At 36.5% G+C, this 22,227-nt stretch overlaps 1 protein-coding gene across 5 annotated transcripts in view; it reads right to left on the bottom strand.

Annotated features, from left to right (window-relative positions):
• MKLN1 (muskelin 1) overlaps positions 1-22,227 on the bottom strand; it is a 163,897-nt gene that overhangs the window by 139,769 nt on the left and 1,901 nt on the right. The window contains exons 1-2 of one of the 5 annotated variants that reach the window (XM_023207839.1): positions 21,243-21,270; positions 20,515-20,539 (exon numbers count right to left, since the gene is read on the bottom strand). The exons of 3 other annotated variants lie outside the window; for them this stretch is intronic. In XM_023207839.1, coding sequence (XP_023063607.1) covers positions 20,515-20,539; positions 21,243-21,255 — 38 coding nt within the window. In that variant the 5' untranslated portion in view covers positions 21,256-21,270. Of the gene's footprint in view, positions 1-20,514; positions 20,540-21,242; positions 21,271-22,227 lie in introns of those variants that run through there. One more of the 5 variants, XM_023207838.1, reaches the window with a different exon arrangement.

Raw genomic sequence — 22,227 nt, 5'->3', positions numbered from 1 at the left:
TAAATCAAATAAAAAATGTATACAAATAATTACACATCACAATCAAATGTATTTATTACAAGTCTATTTCAACATCCTGAAATCAATTAATGTATTACACATCAATAGGCTAACGAAGAAAGTCATATGATCACATCAACAGACACAGAGACAGCATTTCACAGAATCCAACACATATTCATGATTAAAAATCTTAGCTAACTAGGAATTTCGGTGGCCCTCTTCAATTTGATAAAAGAGCACTTACAAAACAAGTACAACTAGCATCATATTTAATGGTGAGAAACTAGATGTTTTCCCCCAAGACTGGAAATAAGATAATTCTATTCAATACCATCCTGGAAATGCTAGCTAAATCCAGTAAGATAAGGGGGGAAAATGGTCTACAGATTGAGAAGAAGGAATCAATACTGTTATCATTCATAGATGACATGACTGCCTATATAGAAAATCCCAAAGAACAGATGAACTCCTGGAAATAATAAATGATTACAGCAAGGTTTCAGGATATAAGGTTAATGAGAGGGACTAAAAGAAACAAAACCCCCAAAGCAGCAGCACATCTAGCACCCATATGTTGGTTTCTTATGCCTTTCTCCAATAAAAGGAACAACAGTTCCATGGAAAAATGGGGCAGAAAATAAACAAGATGAGCCTGGAGCATCTTGTAATACCAGAAATTAAGAAAGCACTAAAATGAAAAACAAAACAAAAACTTGATCAAAGTTATGTCAAAGGGGCACATGAGCCAACTGAAACAGCTTCCAACAACCAAAGCTAGAACAATTTGAGCAACAAAATAAATAAAGTAGTACTGGATTATAATAAAGTATAAAATAAGTATCGGAGCTCACATGATACAAATAAATTACTGGATAAATTAGTATGGCAGAAGAGACAAATCTCCCAAAAAGAAGAATTCCTAAGAAATTATGTAATACTCCACTCTAAAGAACTGAGAGCACTCCCTCAGTGTTGGCTGTGTATAACGACTTCTTTCCAAAGAGTACAGTGTGCAAAAGGGAAAAAAGGGGAAAATATTACAGTGGAGAAACCTGACAAACACTACCTCAGGGAGGTGATCAAGGGCCTGCTTACAACATATTCCCTCCCAATCACCCAAACTCCAGTAGAGGGGCATCCTACAATATACCTGGTTTTTTTTTTTTAAAGGTATTAAGTTAAAACAAAGAAATCAGAGCCTTCAAATATAAAAGCGAAAAGCAGTTAGAAGATATAATGCAAGAGAAGACCTCTAATTACAAAAATAAAATACAATATTAGCCATAAGCTTAGAAAAGAAACGTGCAAAACCTATGAGAAAACTGTTTTAAACAGCCCTGAGATAGACGGACGGACAGACGACGGACGGACGGACGGACAGACAGACAGATTAGATAGATAGATAGATCATAGATAGATAGATAGATAGCTGGAAAAATGCAAAGATATGCCATGTTCCTGCATAAAAAGACTCATCATCATAAAAATACAATTCTACGTTAACTTATAAATTTAATTACACCCAAAAATAAAAACAGGTTTCTCTACAACTGGAAATAGCTGTATGAATTCAATATATTTTTTCTCCTAAAAAAATTTATTTCCTAGCTCTATCACCTAGAAGGATCTAAAAGAAATGACAATCTGGTAACATTAAGTATCCCAATTATGCACTCTGAACATCATTCCTCGACTAAAGCATGGTAGATAAAGTCATTTTCCTATGCCAAAAAGCAAGAAAATAAAGAATGGGGTCATGTCAAAGGAACACAGGAGAGAGCCTGAAGGGGCTCCCACTGGCCTAAGATGGAACCATCTGGCGTTGCAAAGAATGACTACTGAAGTCATTTAAAACACAATGAATAAAGAGACTAATGTTCATAAACGCTTTTCGTTTTTAAAAAAGAAAAAATTAGTTAGACACCTGGAGGTATATAACAACTCACTATGCTGAAAACTAGTGATTAAAAGGAAAGAATTAAGCATTTATCATGCTTTTCCAGTAGAACTATATTTCAGAGTAACCAAAAAGCTCAAATAGATGAGGTAAATTTTTATCCAGGAAAATTACAGCTAATAAATATGAAAGATTGATAATAAATGGTAAGATGAGAGAAATCCAATTTTGATACTTCTACTGAAATAGTTTATTCTAACAATGAGTTATCTTTGGATATTAACACGATTAATGAAAAGTGGACGGCTTTACAAAAAAGTTGTCACCACCACATTTTGTGCCTTCTGAAGTGATAAAATACAAAGTATATGGCACCACCTAGGGAATGGTCTTTCTAAAAAAGTGATGGAGGCCAATGTGGGAGGATTGCGCGAGGCCAGAAGTTTAAGACCAGCCTAGGCAACACAATGAGACCTTGATTCTACAAAACAAAAAAATTTTTTTAAATGAGCCAGGCATGGTGGCACATGCCTGTAGTTCCAGTTACTCAGGAGGCTGAGATGGGAGGATCACTTGAGCCCAGGAGGTTCAAGGCTACAGTGAGCCATGACTGTGCCACTGCACTCCAGCCTGGGCAACAGAGCAAGACCATCTTAAAAAAAAAATCTGATCCAAAATCTAAATAAGGTTTTCTGTTTAACTTCCAGTATACATAAAGCATGACAAATAGAGGAATTAGTCAAATGCCACTATAAAAAAACAACTGAACATATCTAGAATGGGGGAGCTTCTTCAGGACAAATGACCCGATTTCTTCAACAAATCAACGGATAAAGGAAAACAGCAAGAGGATGGGAAGACTCTTCTTCTTTTTGCTTTTTAAAAGAGGCAGGGTCTTGTTCTGTTGCCCAAGCCGGAATGCAGTGGCACAATAATAGCTCACTGCAGCCTCGACCTCCTGGACTCAAGCAATCCTCTTGCCTCAGCCTCCAAAGTAGTTGGGACTACAGGTGTGCACCACCATACCCGGCTAATGGAAGAATTCTTGATAAAAATAATTGTAAAAGGGGCATAACAACAAATACAATAAGCGTTTGGATCCTGATTCAAACACACTATAAAAAGATATTTTTTAGAAAACTGAAAATTAAATATGGACTAGGTATTAATTGTAATTAAAGTATTACTGCTAATCTGTTAAGTAAAATAATGACATTGTAGCTATAAGAGAAAATGTCTCTGGCAGGGCAGTTCAAAGATGGCCTCAAATGATCCCCACCACCAAATATTCACACCATTGTGTAATTCCATCTCATTGTAATTTCATCTCATTGAGCGTAGGTTGGCCTAGTGACTTGTTTTTAACCAAGAGTATATGGCAAAGGTGATGGGACATGTCTGGATCTATGCTACATAAAACTGTGACTTCTACTTCACTAGCAGACTTTCCCTTGTTGGCACTGATGAAGCAAAACACCACATTAAAGACGCCCACGTGGCAATGAACCGAGGACAACCTCTGGGCAACAACTTGCAAGAAACTGAATCCTGCCAACAATCACATAAGCTTAGAGGCAGATCCTTCTCCACTTAAGCCTTTAGGTGAAACCACAGCCCCAGCCAACATCTTGACTGTAGCCTTAGAGACCTGGAGCAGAAGCTCTCTCAAATCTATATCCAAAAACCGGACCCTCATTGAGATAATAAATGTGTATTGTTTTAAGCTGCTAAGTTTGTAGCAATTTGTTATGGATTAACAGTTAACTAAGGCCAGGTGCAGTGGCTCATGCCTGTAATTCCAGAACTCTGGGAGGCTGAGGTGAAGCAGTGCTTGAACCCAAGAGTTTGAGATTAGCTTGGGCAACATAGCAAGACCCCACCTCTACCAAAAAAAAAAAAAGTTTTTAAATAAAACAATGAAATAAAAAATAACTAATAAAATGTCATCTTCTTCATGTATACTGAAATATTTAGAAATAACATAACTTATATTTACTTTAAAACAAACCAGAAGAAAGAAAGAGAGATGGGTGCAAATACAGGTTGAAAACTATAGAATGTCCATGGCCTAGCAAATAGCAGACTATGGTAGTACCATTAGTTACTATCACTCAAAGCAAAACTCAAGTCAACTTATTAGTACCAAGCAACTGAAAATGTCTGAGCATGTAGTAATTATCTCTAAGGACTCAAAGCACTTTGGGAACACATACCTGCATACTCCACACAAGTGAATGGAGCAACCGCTAGGAAAAAAGAATGGCAACAAAATAAAACAAACACTCCTATACAGAAGAATGATAAAATAGGAAATTCTCACTAGACAAAAATCAAACGAAAAAGCTCATTAACATGATTTGGTGTCTCCCTAAAATCAAAAAATCTATGTATTGAGACACTCATATAAAAATAGTCCTCAATTGCTGAATATCTCAGAAGGCTTGAATTATCAATCTTTTCAGAAATTAAATGACCCTTCAGAATATATTTCAAAACTAAGAACTATCCCCTTTCTACCTAATGCAAAGATCATTAAATTTGTACATGATCGGGCCGGGTGCGGTGGCTCAAGCCTGTAATCCCAGCACTTTGGGAGGCAGAGACGGGTGGATCATGAGGTCAGGAGATCGAGACCATCCTGGCTAACATGGTGAAACCTCGTCTCTACTAAAATACAAAAAACTAGCCGGGCGAGGCAGTTGGGCGCCTGTAGTCCCAGCTACTCGGGAGGCTGAGGCAGGAGAATGACGTAAACCTGGGAGGCGGAGCTTGCAGTGAGCTGAGATCTGGCCACTGCACTCCAGCCTGGGCGGCAGAGCGAGACTCCCGTCTCAAAAAAAGAAAAAAAATTTGTACATGATCTGGCAATGATTTACCGCTTAGTACACACAGTCTTCAAACCTTAGACAATATAACAATATAATCACAGAGGGATTAGAAAGATTTAAGGCTGGATGCAGTGGCTCACACCTAAATCCCAGCACTTTGGAAGGCCGAGGCAGGCGGATCACAAGGTCAAGAGATCGAGACCATCCTGGCCAACATGGTGAAACCCCGTCTCTACCAAAAATACAAAAAATTAGCTGGGCGTGGTGGCACGCACCTGTAGTCCCAGCTAGTCAAGAGACTGAGGCAAGGGGACAGCTTGAACCCATGAGGTGGAAGTTGCAGTGAGCTGAGATTTGCCACTGTACTCCAGCCTGGGCAACAGAGCAAGACTCTGTGTTAAAAAAAAAAAAAAATTTAAGAGATCAAACTGTTTCTAAGCACTCTCACACCTTCATTTATATGTAATTAATTTTACTAAAACAATCACTATCATCTAATTATATCAAGTTCTTAAAATATCTTTGCTGGGCAACAATTTAGCTTAATATGAACTATAATATGTGGATGTGGGAAAGAGTACATGTCTTTAAAAAATTACTCTGTAATATCAACTCTTTGCTATCTTGCATCAAAAAAGAACTTCAGAATCTAAATCTCTCATTTTGTATGAGAAAAAAATAAAAGGCTAGAGAAACTAAATGAATGATCTAAAATTACCGATTAATCGGTGGTAGAACTGGGATTAGAACTCAAGTCCCTGGTCCTAGGTCAGTGTTCTCTCTATACCACACTGTCTCAATTCTTTCATGTTTTCCTTTGCATCAGATCCAGCTTTTGCCACAGTACAATACAGTAATTTAAACTGTACTAAAGATGATAGGTCAAACCAATATTATCTAATCCAAATCTGCTTACTTAATGAGAACTCTCCTCTCATCCCCATAATAGGTATCTTTGACCAACGCCCTAAGTCCCATGGTAAAGCATTTTTCAAACTCTCTTCCTCAGAGAAATCCAGAGGATCTACAAATACTTTTAAATTACATTTGCGGGACCCTGTCTAAAAACAAACAAACAAACAAACAAAAAACCCAACTACTATAGTTAACTCTTAAAACTATTAAAAAATTCAGAAGTAGTATAGATCAAATATTACCACAATGGATAACATCTTCTATAAAAACTTGTGTACCTTGTTTTGTGTTAGCTTTGGAATGAAACTTCTCCCAACATCTCTGCATACACATGAATTATTTTCTACATATGTCCCTGATTAACGGCTGTAGTTGTATGTTAGACTTTCAAAAGCTCATTTCTATATATGTCTGTTCACATAAAATTCACAAATAAATTCACACCTAGAACATATCTGATAAATGGGCAAGGTTGTTTTAATGCTCTCTTCATATATTTTATTTTATTTTATTTTATTTATTTTTTTGAGACGGAGTCTCACTCTGTTGCCCAGGCTGGAGTGCACTGGCTGTGATCTCGGCTCACTGCAAGCTCTGCCTCTGGGGTTCACGCCATTCTCCTGCCTCAGCCTCCCGAGTAGCTGGGGTTACAGGCGCCTGCCACCACACCCAGCTAATTTTTTGTATTTTTAGTAGAGACAGGGTTTCACCATGTTAGCTAGGATGGTCTCGATCTCCTGACCTTGTGATCTGCCTGCCTCGGCCTCCCAAAGTGCTGGGACTAGAGGCACGAGCCACCGCGCCCAGCCTCTTCATATATTAATAAGAGGTGTATCATATGGCAAATCACAATATAGATAGCTGTAGCACAGAATGTAACTTTGGAGTGCTTTTCTGTTTAAAATATTATATGGAACATGAGCAGTTTAGTGATATAACTGAAATCAAGTTTATTACAGGTAATAACTCTCCTCACTCAACAGTCAGACACAACTCATACTTCCGTATCTTAGAGCTCTCAGCCTTTCTTTTATTAAATTCAGAATGTTCATCAGTTCACAAACCATTAGTTTGTTACTATACTATGATTACCTCACATGCCAGCCAATATTTGTTTCAAAAGCACTACTGTCTTTATAATTCAGTACCCATTTTTGCAATTTAAAAAATGTTATTGCACTTTATGAATGGAAAACAGAAATACAAAAGCCTACCAGTAATATTAAGCCACCTGAAACAATAATGGGCATCAGATTAGCCAGATGAAGAAAATTTCAGATACTAGATTTAACTAGTTTAAGTATAAATGAAATGCTGAGAAAACAGTTTTTAAAATCACATCAAAAGGCAAAAATAAAGGAGCCAATTATAGATTTATTGACTCTCACCTCTAAATTCACCCTTTTTGTCTCCTCTTTGAAAATAGATTTGGGCCCTTTATTTTTCCTTTACCAGCTGGCACGATGTTAAGCTGTGTCAGTAAGAGGTGGCAGGAGTCATCGCAGCAAGTAAGGGTTTTTTGTCATTGGGTTTTTTTGTTTTTGTTTGGCTTCTTGGTTCAGGTATGCTTGGCCTGCATGCTCTTGCAGCATACATAGCTTCTCTAGCTCTTCATTCCTGCCATACAGGTTTCTCCAGCATCAGGCTCCAGCAGCATATACAGCTTCAGCGCCCAGTTCCTGTGCCTGATCAGCTTCTCCAACACCAGGTTCCCACATCTGAATGTAGACTAATTATGGATATTTTTGCACTTACTCTCTTGACAATCAGCAAGGCTGCTCAAACTAATGACTTCAACTGAGTCTTTTTTTAGCTAAGATAAATTTTCCTTTATTTTTTTCCTTTCATTTCTATTTTTTTTTCTAATCCCTTTCTAGACCTATTATTAGGTAGAAGGTGCAGGGCTGCTATATACAATTATACAGGTTACACCGTGCACTAGAAGATCCCACTGAAGAGTGAAGGCTGAAATTCAGCCTGTGTCTCACCCATCAAGTCCTGAATCCCAGTCAAAGAGCATCATCTGCTCATTAAGCCACGTGTCCTGAAGGTGAGAAGGTGGACCTTCTGGATCAAGGCTAGCCTCCATGTTCAATTTTTCATTAATATTTTCCTATCTTTTGCTTTTGTTTAGATTCCAAGTCTTTTTTCTATCTATACATGTAACTATAGAATAAATACATATGTATATGTAATTATATAAAAACAATAACTTTTGTGGGATCTTCATCATAGTCCAGTACTTTGGGCCTAGGCCCAAAATAATAGGTTATTTTGTCACCTAGGAGCATCAGAATTTTTAAAAGATTCGCAAGTAATTTGAATGTGCAAACTGCTGTCAGTCAATGGTGCACAAGCTTTTCTGCTCAAGTACCCTCTAATTTAATTTTGAAAATCTATGCACATCCTCAACATTTTTTAGTTGCAAAATGTTTCATACCTTATAATTATCGCAAAGGTTGTGATTTCCAGTGTACTTTAATTTTTTTTTTTTTTTCTTTGAGACTGAGTCTCGCTCTGTCGCCAGGCTGAAGTGCAGTGGCGCAATCTTGGCTCACTGCAACCTCCGCCTCCTGGGTTCAAGGAACTCTCCTGCCTCAGCCTCCCGAGTAGCTGGGATTACAGGTGTGCACCATCATGCCCAGCTAACTTTTGTATTTTTAGTAAAGACAGGGTTTCACCATGTTGGCCAGGCTGGTCTCGAACTCCTAGCCTCAACTCACCTGCCTTGGCCTCCCAAAGTGCTGGGATTTCAGGCATGAGCCACCAAACCTGCCCAAATATTGTTAATTTTTAATCCAGTTGTTATATATGCTCTTTTAAAAGCATCAATAGAATAAAAATACCATCATCTGTTTTTTAAATGAACAGCCTCTTCTTATACAGTCAAAAGTTTATATTATCTTGGTTTCTCCTTAAACTTCCCCCACAGACTTTTCCAAAATATAATATACTTATATGCTGGAAGGTCTTTCATTTTTCACTCCATATGACTTCTTTGAGAAAATGCCATGTAAATTAAGATTAAGCTTTTTTTATTTCTCATCAGGAGATTCCAAGTGATTTTAAAAATTTCTTCTGGATGTTATTATCAATTTCATAAATATATTACTGACCAAAACAATATAAATATATTAAAAACTTTGACAGATAATGATTAAGTATAAAGGTATTAGAGATGATTCTCAAAGACACATGTACTTTCAAAACAATTATCTCATGTATATATGAATAAATATCACTGCTAGAATCAAATGGGATTCAACATCAACTCTATAGTTATTTTTTAATTTTTTTTTTTTTTTTTTTTGAGACACAATCTCGCTCTGCTGTCCAGGCTGGAGTGCAGTGGCATGATTATAGCTCACTGCAGCCTCAAATTCCTGGGCTCAAGTGATCTTCAAGCCTCAGCCTCTCAAGTAGCTAGAACTACAGGAGCACAACACCACACCTGACTAATTTAATGTTTTGTAGAGAAGAGGTCTCGCTGTGTTATCCAAGGTATTCTCTAACTCCTGGACTCTATGATCCTCCCTTGCTCACATAAATAAATACAAGGCAAGAGAAGGAATTTCTGTTACTACAGTTTGAGAATCCAAAACCTGAAAACCCAAAATCAGAAATGTTCCAAAATCTGAAAACTTTTTGAGTTCTGACCTGACACTGCAAGAAAATGCTCATGGGAGCATTTCAGATTTCAAATTTCAGATTAGGGATGCTCAATTGCTAAGTATATATTAACATAATGCAAATATTCCAAAATCCTAAAAATTCCAAAATCCAAAATACTTCTGGTCTTAAGCATTTCAAGTAAGGGATACTTGACCTGGACTGTTCCTGTACTGCTAATTTTTTTTTTTTTTTTACCACCTTCCAAATTATATGCCAAAAATCGTGTAACGAGCTGTCATTAAAAATTATTTATGATCAGTCCAGGTGTGGTGGCTCACGCCTGTAATCTTGTTGTTGTTGCTGTTTTGGTTTTGTTCCTTATAAGAATCTAATGCCTGATGATCTGAAATGGAACGATTTCATCCTGAAACCATCCTCTCCGCTTACCCCCATCCATGGAAAAACTGTCTTCCACAAAGCCAGTCCTTGGTGCCAAAAAGGTTGGGGACCACTGAACTAATGAATGGCTAAACACAATGTGGTATATCAATACAATAGAATATACTTACCAGCCATAAAAATGATGTAGTACAGATACATGATACAATATTGATGAACTTTGAAAACAATATCATAAATGGAAGCCAATCACAAAAGGCCATATATTATATGATTCCATTTATAGAAAAAGTCTGAAATAGGCAAATCTATAGACACCAAAAGTAGTTTAGTGGTTGCTCAGAGATGGAAGAGTAAGTGGATAAGAGCCAAAGGCTACAGTTTTCCTTTTGAGATTATGAAAATGTCCTAAAATTGACTGCAATGGGCCGGGCGCGGTGGCTCAAGCCTGTAATCCCAGCACTTTGGGAGGCCGAGACGGGCAGATCACGAGGTCAGGAGATCGAGACCATCCTGGCTAACACGGTGAAACCCCGTCTCTACTAAAAAAAACACAAAAAACTAGCCGGGTGAGGTGGCGGGAGCCTGTAGTCCCAGCTACTTGGGAGGCTGAGGCAGGAGAATGGCGTAAACGCGGGAGGCAGAGCTTGCAGTGAGCTGAGATCCGGCCACTGCACTCCAGCCTGGGTGACAGAGCAAGACTCCGTCTCAAAAAAAAAAAAAAAAAAAAAAAAATTGACTGCAATGACGGTCACATCTGTGAATGTATAAAAAATCCATTGAATTGAATACCCTAAAGTAGAAGAATTGTATGGTATATAAATTACATCTCAAAAACACTGTTACATGAAAAAAAAAAATCAACCAACAAATAATTATGTTCAAAGAATTAGAGGAAATGATCCCTATCTTAAAATTAATCAAAATACAGATACTCAAAAACTATTAGGCAAATCAGATTCTGTAATAAACTGCCCTCTACAAGTTTTTCACAGTCTCATTAAAAATATTACCTATAAAATCATAAATAACTTCATAATAAAAATCGTTTAAAACTCAACAATTTAAATAAAAAGCTTTCTATTGTTACAAGTCTTTCCCAAATACAGTACCTCCACCTTAGAGATAACCAATTTCACTCAAGATACTCTCAGATTTTGCTAAAACTCATTGAAAAAAATACAGAATGGATTTAAAACTATGTCACTAATGTGACATTCTGAACATGGCCAATATGACACCTTACAGTCCTAAACCAAAACCGCACTAAAAAGAGAAAAGTAATCAAAATGGCTAGTTAATTCATTCATTTACTCATTTAATAAATATCATGCTTGGACTACAATGATGAAGGAAAATTCCATACATTCTATGGAGTTTTTGGTCTATTTGGGAAGACAGCTATTAATCAAGTAATTATACATTTTAATACAGGAATAATTACACATTTTAATACAGGAAGCCGGGCACGGTGGCTCACGCCTCTAATCCCAGCACTTTGGGAGGCCAAGGCAGGTGGATCGCTTGAGGTCAGGAGTTTGAGGCCAACATGATGACACTCCGTCTCTACTAAAAATACAAAAATTAACCAGGTGTGGTGGTGCGCACCTGTAGTCCCAACTACTCGGGAGGTTGGGGAAGGAGAATTGTTTGAACCCGGGAGGCGGAGGTTGTAGTAAGCCAAGACTGCACCACTGCACTCCAGTCTGGGCGACAAAGCGAGACTCCATCTCAAAAAAGAAAAAAAAAGTTGTAATTACAAACTGTAAAAAATGATAGATAGGTACTCGCTGCTATGAAAACATTTAACTGTAGGGCCAGGGGAGTGGGTGCCAGATCAATGGGGGAAAGGGGGGTCAAGCAGGATTTCCTGAGAAAGTGACATTTTAGCTGACAGCTGAAGAATAAACAGTAGTTAGATTTTATGACTTTTCTGGTGCAACTTCTTAATCAAAAGGGAAAAGGGAAGAAAAAGGAGTGACAGGAAGGGAAAACAAACATATCCGGGGTTGTTTAAAGTAGCTTATTATAGAATTTCTATGTATATAAGACAACTTCCTTAACAACAAATACATAGGTGATATTGGCCATAATAAATATTAGTCATACTAAAAAAAAAGTAGGAATATTTTTAAAGTATTAAATACTAACATTTACAAAACCAAAGTTTACACCAAACCCAAGTATCTTCTTTCTAGACCTACATCTTCACGGAAATATAAGATTCCATAAAAGTTCTAATAAAAAGGTAGATAATTTAAAAATCTTATTATATGAAGGGAGATACTATACTTAAAGATTAAACTCTCAATTTTCTTTTTTTTTTTTTTTTTGAGACTGAGTCTCACTTTGTCACCCAGGCTGGAGTACAGTGGCACACAATCTCAGCTCGCTGCAACCTCTGCCTCCTGGGTTCAAGCAATTCTCATGCCTCAGCCTCCCAAATAGCTGGGAGCACAGGCATGCACCACCACGTCCTGCTAATTTTTGTATTTTTAGTAGAGATGGGGTTTCACTATGTTGGCCAGGCTGAATTCCTGACCTCAAGTGATCCGTCCACCTCCGCCTCCCAAAGTGCTGGGATTACAGGCATGAGCCACTGCACCTGACCAACCCTCAATTTCCTAACCTTATAAACAAGTAAGTCTCAAAAGAAATGTGCAAATCACTAACAAAACCAAAAGTAAAATCTCATTTTAACTTTTAATAAACATTTAAAACAACTGCTTAACAATCACTTTTCAGCCTTTTGGCTAAGATCAAGAATAAAACAACTGCTAACAAATGTTATAGTTAGTTGACCCTTGAACAATGCGGGGCCTAGGGGCGCCAACTCCCATGCAGATGAAAAAGCCATGTATGACGTTTGACTTCCATAAAACTTAACTGCTAATAGCTTACTGTTTACCAGAAGCCTTATCAGTAACATGAAGGGCCAATTAACACATATTTCATGTGTTACATGTATGACATACTTATTGTATTCTTACAATAAGCTAGAGAAAGGAAAATGTTATTAAGAAAATTAAAAAGGAGAGAAAAATATTTACTATTCATTAAATGGAAGTAGATCATAAAGGGTCTTCATTTTTGTCATCTTCACGTTGAGTAGGCTGAGGAGGAGAAAGACAAGGGATCGACCTTTCTGTTTCAAGGTGGCAGAAGCAGAAGAAAATCATGTATAAGTGGACCTGCAAATTCAAATCCATGTTGTTCAAGGGTCAACTATATTTATGTTCCACAATTCTTTCCCATCAGATAGCAAGAATAAGCAGTTAATGAAGGAAAACACTGAGCAAGAGACAAAGAACTCTGGGGATCAAGTCTTACGTTATTACATTAATATAACCATGAGAAACTCATAGGCCTACAAGATATAACACTCTATTTCAAAAGAACTAAACACAGAAAGATTTCTGCTTTTGAATATGACGGAACAGTCTGTAGCAGACCAACACTCCCTCTTGAATAGAAAACTTGTATTAAATAGGGAGAAAGTTCTTAAAATATCAGAGACTTTCTGAGGTAGCTAAGAACTCACTGAAGACTTTCTGAGGTGGCAAGAAACTCACTGAAGGGTATCTCACATTCTGTGCAGCTTTCCCTTTCAAGACATGTCACCTATTTCTTTAATGGCACAGGACAAGAGGCTGGGAAGCCAAAAAAGGACAGCCACTAGGAGGCAGAGAAGTCAGCAAAGTTTTTGGCAATATCATGGGAGTAGGGGGACAAAACTTGGTAGCTAAGTCTTGAGGAGTCAAGATCCCATAGTGAAAGAAGGCACAGAAGAACAAATCCGACACTCAATACTGATTTTCCTCTTGAGGGATTTGTCAGCTTTTAAACTGCACATAGCAAAAGGCTAAAAAGCCAGGAGAAAGCAATTAAAAAGGAAGAAGGAGCTTTTAAAACTCTCATGGGTCCGGAGAAAAAAAAAGCTAGAGAAGCCCTAAAAACACCCAATCTCTTAACTGAGATCTAACTGAGATCTCTAGGGGACTAACACGTTGGAAGCCAACTACAGGTAGAAGAAGGTTTATAAGGCTGAAAACCCAACCTCAAGTCAGCTCAGTCCTTGACAGTTGCAGTGATCTCTACCTGCCTGCAAGAAGATGGGTGAATCCGAAGATACGTGAATCCTATCTGGGGAAACGTATCATTATAGATACAAAATTTGTATCTAAAATTCTGCACATAGTGTCTGGCACTCAATCAAAAAGTTGCCTAATAATAATTATTACTATTATGTTATTATCCACATATAATAATATATATAATATACAATAGAATATATAATTAACATACATTAATATACAAATATATTAATTATTATCATTTGACCTAACAAGATGCAAAACCAAAAGGAAAAAGATGATGGAAACAGGCCTATAGGTGATCCAGATACTGGAGTTTTCAGACACAGACTTTAAAGCAATTTGATTAATACGCTCAAAAAATACATGACAAGAGACTTTCACATGAGAATCAGAATCTATCTTAAAAAGAGAGAACCAAATAAAAATTCTAAAACTAAAAAATACTATAACTAAAATTAAGAATAGATGGGATTAAAAAGCAGGTTGGACATAGTTAAATACAGAATAAATGAACTGAAATACAGTCAAGTAAAAACTATCCAGAATGGAGTAAGAGGAGGAAAAAAATTATAAAAATAACAGAAGAGAGCAGGAGACACACAGGGGATGATAAAAAGTATAATAAAGATTTAATTGGAGTCACAGAGGAAAGCAGACAAAAATAGGGCAGAAACAATATTTTTAAAAGGTCAAAATTTTTTCACAACTGATCTCATACTACAAACTCAAGAGGTGCCAGAAACTTCAGAGTACAAACAAAACCATTCTTAGGTGCATCACTGAAAAGCTGTTTAAACGTAAAGAAAAAGAGAAAGACAAAAAGAAAGGCAGCTGAACAAGAAAGTCACATTACCTTCCAAGAAGCAACAATAAGTCTGACAGCTGATTTTGCAACAGAAACAATGGAAGCTAGAAAACAATGAACTGAGACCTTTAAAGTGCTTCAAGAAATAACAGCTAATAACGCAGAACTCTACAGTCAGTTAATATATTCTTCCAAGATGAAAATAAATGAATTTCAAACAAGCAAAAACTGAGAATTCAGTACCACCAAACTCCCCAAAAGGAGCTCTTCAGACAGAGGAAAATTAATCTCAGATGGAAGCAAGTAAATACAAAAGGAAATAAAGAACAATGGAAAGGGTAAATATTAACTGTACAAAATAACAGTCTCTGGATTTAAATGTAGACTTGAAATGCATGGCAATGACAACATAAAAGCAGGAGAATGATAAATGCTATTAAAGTTTTCTAGGGTCCTGACAATGTCTGAGATGTTGTTTTTCAAAATCTTAATGAATATGCAACTCTAATGTACCACAAGAATGCTTGTGGTAATCCAGTGTAAACACCAAAAGAACAGTAACAGAATATATAACAAGCTATTAAAGGGAGGAATAAAATAACATTTTTTAAAACACTTGATTAATTCAAAAGAAGGCAACAATGGAGAGAAAACAGAATATAGAACCAGTACGACAAACAGAAAACAATAAAATAGCCATAAACCCAAATTTATCAATAATTATATTTACCGTTAATAAGCTAAATACACTTCAGATTTAATTAAAAACAGGCAAACAAAAATCTGTTTATTCTTAACAAGAAACAGACCTCAAATATAAAGCTACAGAAGCATTAAAAGCAAAAAGGAGAGGGAAAGTTATACCACACAAGCAAACAGTAGCCAAAATAAAGCAGGTGTACCTATACTAAGACAACTTTGAGGCGAGAGACAAGTGTTACTAGAGATAAAAAGGTACATGTTGTAACGATAAAGAGTCAACGTACTAGAAAGATATGTTTGTATGTGCCTAGTAATATGACTTCAAAATATATAAAGCATACAGTTTAGTTCTGTATAGAACTAAAAGGAGAAATATACAAATCCACAATCACAGTAAGACACATTTAACACTTAACCTCAAGACACCTCTCTGTAATGAATAGAAAAAAAGGCAAAAAAAATTCAGTAAGGATAGAGAAGATTTGAACAACACAATTACACAATTCACAAACTTGAACTTAACAAAGTACATAGAAGACAGTAGTTAACAGCAGAATGCATAGTCTTTTCAAGGGTACATCAACATTTATAAAAAGGCTGAGCTGTAAAATAAGTATCAATAAAGGTCTAAAACTATCCACAGTGTGTTCTCTAATCATAGTGAAATTAAGAAATTAGTAACAGAAACATAACTAGCAAATCCCCAAATGTTCAAAAAGCAATACACTTGTTAAAAAAAAAAAAAAACCCACAGGTCAAAGAATAAGCCAAAATAAAATTTGAAAAACATTTTTGCATAAATGACAATGAACATGTAACATACCAAAACTTGTGGGATACAGCTAAAATGCGTTGAGAGGAAACCCTACACTCTTATGACTAAACATAGCCTAGTTTTCCAATTATTATTAACTACCAATTCAAAATATAAGTTATGTTAGGGTACTTTAATATAATTAACTGCCATTCAATAACTTTTTAGATGACAGATTTATATTAGACTACTTAAATTATTACTAGATAATGACTATAAATGATATTTCCTTTCTCTTTGTATACTTTTTAAAACATGGATTAATCTTAATAAGTAACATTTCATCATAAGCAAAACCCATTCAACAGTATCTTTGTTTATCTACAGTATAAATAAATATATATATATTTGCTTTGACTTCACGGATTTTTACAAATACTCATAACCAAGTCATGAAGTTCTCACTAAACAACAAAAAAATTTTTTTCTAACTGAAACATCTCCCCAATGTGCAAAGATGTTAAGAAATATTTTCTTCAAAAGTCCCCCATATTCATTGATGATAATACTGCTGGACTTCTCAGAGCTTTATCTGACCACCCCTTAATAAGCAACAATGTACAGAATCAGCCATTCACAAAACAAGCCCTGGGAAATCCGGTAGTAGAGAAGATACCCGGATGAACTATCCTAAGATTGAACCTATAAAGACCTAAAAATTTTATAAATTTTCCACTCTATCGTCCCTTATCAGAGATTTCTAACAAATGATATTATAAACAAATAGTAATTAGGGATCTCTAAATTCTCAACTGTTCATTCTTTGAAACATTTTATACATATTAAAATGTCTATTATAAATAGCTGTATCTCTATAGACTATGTAAAGTCTAGAAAATCTTTCATATTTCCAAAAATTATTTTTGAATGACTGAAATACAGCAAACTCATTGCCACAAGTGGCTGAAATGTATCTTATTTACATGTAAAACATCACAAAGTCTTTGTATCAGGCCAAAAATCATTTATTAAAAACCTATTTAAATATTTACCTAAAAGTTAATGCAAATAATAGGACCATTTACCTATCTGCCCCAAAAACTGTACATAAACCTCTCAACATTTATTTGATCAAGATAAAAAGTATTTCTACAGAAGAAACTGATGCTCAGAAAAGAATCATAACTTGCCAAAAGTCACAAATATCTAATTCTAGGAATCAGCTCTGCAGACTCAAATTATCATCCTGAGTCTACCTAATACATTTCTTCCATCCTGAATGTTTTTATTTTTCTGAATTTCTAAGAGTCCCAGACTGAAAAATACAGAACTTTCAGTGGCCAGTAGGTTCCCAAGCAAGGCCAGTGTCTTTAAATCTCAGTTTAAGATAGGGAGAAAAGGAAGAAAAGGAAGGGCATAATAGTCTCCAGTCTCCTGGGAGTTGCGTGCCTCCAAACCAGGGGTTCACAAATTCTAGGTTGCAGGAGCCTACAGAATTACTGTAACAAGACCTCTCAAATCCATTTGCATAACCACCATTATCTGTACACCAAATACATAATAAATTTCATAAATATGTTCTATTTTCAACCATATGTGATTAATAAAATCAAAATTCACTTAAAAGCTAAAATAAAGGGATAGAGGACAAAGAAACAAAAAAGTTATTGGGAGCATTATCACTTTTGAATTATATAAGCAATCTCTAGACATCTCTAAGGACCTGTCTCTGATTTAAACATGTTTTCTTCCAAATTACCAAGGATAATGCCAAAATGAACCCAGAGTAGTCCACACAGATAGAAGGAAAATAAAACTGGTATCTTTAATCCAGCAACTCAACATCTAGGAATTTATCACCAATGAGTTCAAACTTTTTTTCCAGGCTATGCGCAGTGGCTGTAATCCCAACACTTTGGGAGGCCAAGGTGGGTGGATCACCTGAGGTCAAGAGTTCGAGACCAGCCTGACCAACATGGAGAAACCCCGTCTCTACTAAAAATACAAAAAATTAGCTGGGTGTGGTGGCACATGCCTGTAATCCCAGCTACTTGGGAGGCTGAGGTAGGAAAATCGCTTGAATCTGGGAGGCGAAGGTTGAGGTGAGCCAAGATCATGCCATTGCATTCCAGCCTGGGCAACAAGAGCAAAATACCATCTCAAAAAAGAAAAAAATTTCTGTAAAGCAAAATTACCTCATGACTCATAATGGTCAAACAACAACAAACACAAATGAAAATAAAATAAAGCCACAAAGCCTAAATGTCTAATAACAGGCGACCAATTAAACAAAATGACATAAAGTCATTACATGGAATATAATGCATCCATAATAAATAAATTTTGGCTGGGCACAGTGGCTCACAGTGGATTATATATAATCCCAGCACTTTGGGGCATTGAAGTGGAAGGATCATTTGAGCCCAGGAGCTGGAGACCAGCCTGGGCGACATAGTGGGACCCCATCTCTACAAAACATTTAAAAAGTTAGCCAGGCTTGGGTGGCTTGGTTGGGTATGGTGGCTCATGCCTGTAATCCCAGCACTTAGGGAGGCCAAAGCAAGTGGATCACCTGAGGTCAGGAGTTCAACACCAGCCTGGCCAACACGGTGAAACCCTGTCTCTACCAAAAATAAAAAAATTAACCAGGTGTGGTGGCGCACTCCTGTAATCCCAGCTACTCAGGAGGCTGAGGCATGAGAATCGCTTGAACCCAGGAGGTGGAGTTTGCAGTGAGTCAGGATGGTGCCACTAAACTCCAGTCTAGGTGATAGACCAAGACTCTGTCTACAAAAAAAAAAAAAAAAAAATTAGTCAGGCAGGATGGCATGTGCCTGTAGTCCCAGCTACTTGAGAAACTGAGGCCAGAGGATCACCTGAGCCCAGGAGGTCGAGGCTGCAGTGAACTATGATCATGCCACTGTGACAGAGCAAGACCCTGTCCCTTAAAAAAAAAAGAAAATATAGAAGAGTATTTAATAACATAAGGAAATATTTATTATTTGTTAAGGAGGAAAAAGCAAATACAGAACAATAAACAGAGGACAATAGTAAATTGAAAAACGTATACATCTACAGTACAAGATCTGGAATGATAATCAGTATTTAAAGAGTGACTAGTGATCTTTAGGTAGTGTTATCAAGGGTAATTTAAATTTTGTTTCTGCGGGTCCATATTTTACAAATGTTCCATAACAAACGTAGAGCATTTTTTACATCAAAATATATATTAAAATATATATAAAGTATATTTTAATATATTATATAAAAAGTGTCTATTTTTTCTTTCTTAGACATGGGGTGTTGATGAGGTGCTTTCTCTTTTGTAGAGACGAAGAGGAAAGAAAAGAATATATATATATACACACACTTACATATTTTTTACGTAATAATATATAAATATGCATATATGTTTTATGTAACAAAAATATACAAATATTTATATATTTTTTTCCTTTTGTAGAGATGGAGTATTACTATGTTGCCCAGGCTGGTCTCAAACTCCTGGCCTCAAGTGATAGTCCTGCCTCAGCCTCCCAAAGTGCTAGGATTACAGGCATGAGCCACTGTGCCTAGTCTATATTCATTTTCAAATGTGAAATTTTAAAATTAGTTTAAAAATAGTTGAAATAAATTCATCTTCTATTCTAGTTGTCAAATCATAACATTTGTACTCTGAACCATGAATCAATCACATGTTGACACAAGGTACTATTTTAAGTACTATTTAAGTAATAAGAGTAACAGGAAAAAGGTAAACACACTTAAAAATCTATCAGATTTTATCATCTAAATTATCTAAGTCATTCAATAATATGTAAACAAGATAAGAATCATTCTACACCAATGAAATTACCTAATATGTAAAAAATACTTTCAAAGTTTCTCCCAGTTCTCATGAGTATACTAAAATCTTACACATCAAGATAAAATCTATTTTTCCCTCTCTTGCTGGTCTAACCCTAGAGCACTTCTTATCTGTACTCTCAATTAGACATATACAATAGCCATGTATAAAAATGAGCAGCTTTCGTAACAGAAGAAGTCAAAAGGCCCAAGATGAGAACCTTATCACCTACATTTTCTTCCTCCTCCTCATTATTATTATTATTGGAGATGGGGTCCCACTGTGTTGCCTATGCTGACCTCCAACTCCTGGGCACAAGTGATCCTCCAGACTTGGCCTCCCAAGTGCAGGGATTTCAGGTGTGAGCCACCCTGTCCTGCCCCTCTTACATTTTCAACTCTTAGACCTGGGCAAGTTAACTTACCTCTCTGAATCTCACTTTTCCTAGCTCTAAAATAGAATAATAATATTTATCTCATAGGGTTTTTGTGAAGACTACATCAAAGAACACATGCTAAATGCTCAGTACAGAGCCTGAAGAATAGAAGGTACTCAATAAGTGGTGACTGTTATTAAAGTCACAATGCAATAGTTTTTAAGTCAGAAAACTTGTCAAGCCTCTGAAAAACTATATGACCCTGGGCAAGCTACTTACCCTGTATGGACCTCAGTTTCATCTCCTGCAAAACACACACACATATATAATACCTATCTTACAGGTATGTGCCAAGAATTAAACAAAACTGTATACAAAAAGCATCTTGCATATATTAGGTGCTCAACAAATTGCAGCTAGCATCATTATTAGGTACAAAAATAAACATTTGAGTACAGGGATTAGCAGTTTACAAAACATTTTTATGTATACGAGTATATGTAATTCTATGAATTATTTAAATAAGTGTATTTAATTCTTAAATTAGGTGTAAATTTCAGAAAAAAGTAAAATACAGGCAATCTCTTCTAAGCACACAAAAATAAAAGGTCTTTTTTTTAGTCTAAAAGTAAAAATGTGTTCCCTATAACTGGATCCGCTTTAACATTTTTAAAGTCCAAATAAATCAAAAAGAGTTGAAAGGGGAAATGTTTATTTTTTCTGCCTCTGGAAGAAGGGAAAAAAAATTCTAAGTCCTTAGAAAGAAAACAGAGATAAAATTGTTCAATTTTTTTTAATGACTTCACATTTCTTTACACAACTAAAATGTAAGTGCCTTTAATACAAGAGCTCTTAAAGTTCTGATTTCCTGTACTATATATACCTTTGTGCAGAAGCAGTAAAACACTATAGTTAAAAACCACAGACTGTGGAGCCTGACTACCTTGATTCAAATTCTGGCTCCATCGTAGCTGTGTGACCTTAGGCAAGTTTTAACTTCTCCCTACCTGTTTCCAACATCTGGCAAATGGAGATTCCTCTTGGGACTGTAGTAAGGATTAAATGAGTTAATACACTTAAAAATGTTCATCAGAGAGCCTAGCAAATGGATGGCACATCACAACTGTTTACCATTTTTGTTACTGATTTATTACTGCCACCTCGAAATGCTTATATCTATGTCAACAAATACGTGCCCCTTTGTGGACAATTTCAACAAATGTCTACCTAAAATGAGACCTGTTTAAGAAGTACCTTAATACGGTTTCCACTGCCAATAAAGATACAGCAATTGCTGCTAGAGAGGATTTTAGGGCAAAGGTAAGTAAAGTCAATCCCTTTCTTACATCTTCTGTCACACAGAGGAGTAACATCTTTGCTTGCTAATAGAAGTTCAGAGCCAAGAGTTTTATAATTTAGGCATGACACACACCAACCCAGCAGACACAATATTCTCCAACATGTCATAAAGATTAAATAAGATACAGTAAATGGAAGTGTACGAGAGTTACATGTATATTAAATACTATTTCGATTGAACACGTTTTTTTTTTTGAGACGGAGTCTTGCTCTGTCGCCCAGGCTGGAGTGCAGTGGCCGGATCTCAGCTCACTGCAAGCTCCGCCTCCCGGGTTCACGCCATTCTCCTGCCTCAGCCTCCCGAGCAGCTGGGACCACAAGCGCCCGCCACCTCGCCCGGCTAGTTTTTTTTTTTAGTAGAGACGGAGTTTCACCGTGTTAGCCAGGATGGTCTCGATCTCCTGACCTCATGATCCGCCCGTCTCGGCCTCCCAAAGTGCTGGGATTACAGGCTTGGGCCACCGCGCCCGGCCACTATTTTATGTATGTACTTGAGAAAATTGCAGCAACGTATTTCTCCAATCTCATATTGTTACTTTCTAACTCCAAAACTAGTGTTCTGCCCACTGCAAACCAGGGGCCGGAGTAACAAGACACAAAGTCAGATTAAAGTTGCCATCCCACTAAATCATT

This window comes from Piliocolobus tephrosceles, chromosome 8, assembly GCF_002776525.5.
Source record: "Piliocolobus tephrosceles isolate RC106 chromosome 8, ASM277652v3, whole genome shotgun sequence".
NCBI lineage: Eukaryota > Metazoa > Chordata > Mammalia > Primates > Cercopithecidae > Piliocolobus > Piliocolobus tephrosceles.
This window is presented reverse-complemented; position numbering and strand designations above follow the sequence as displayed.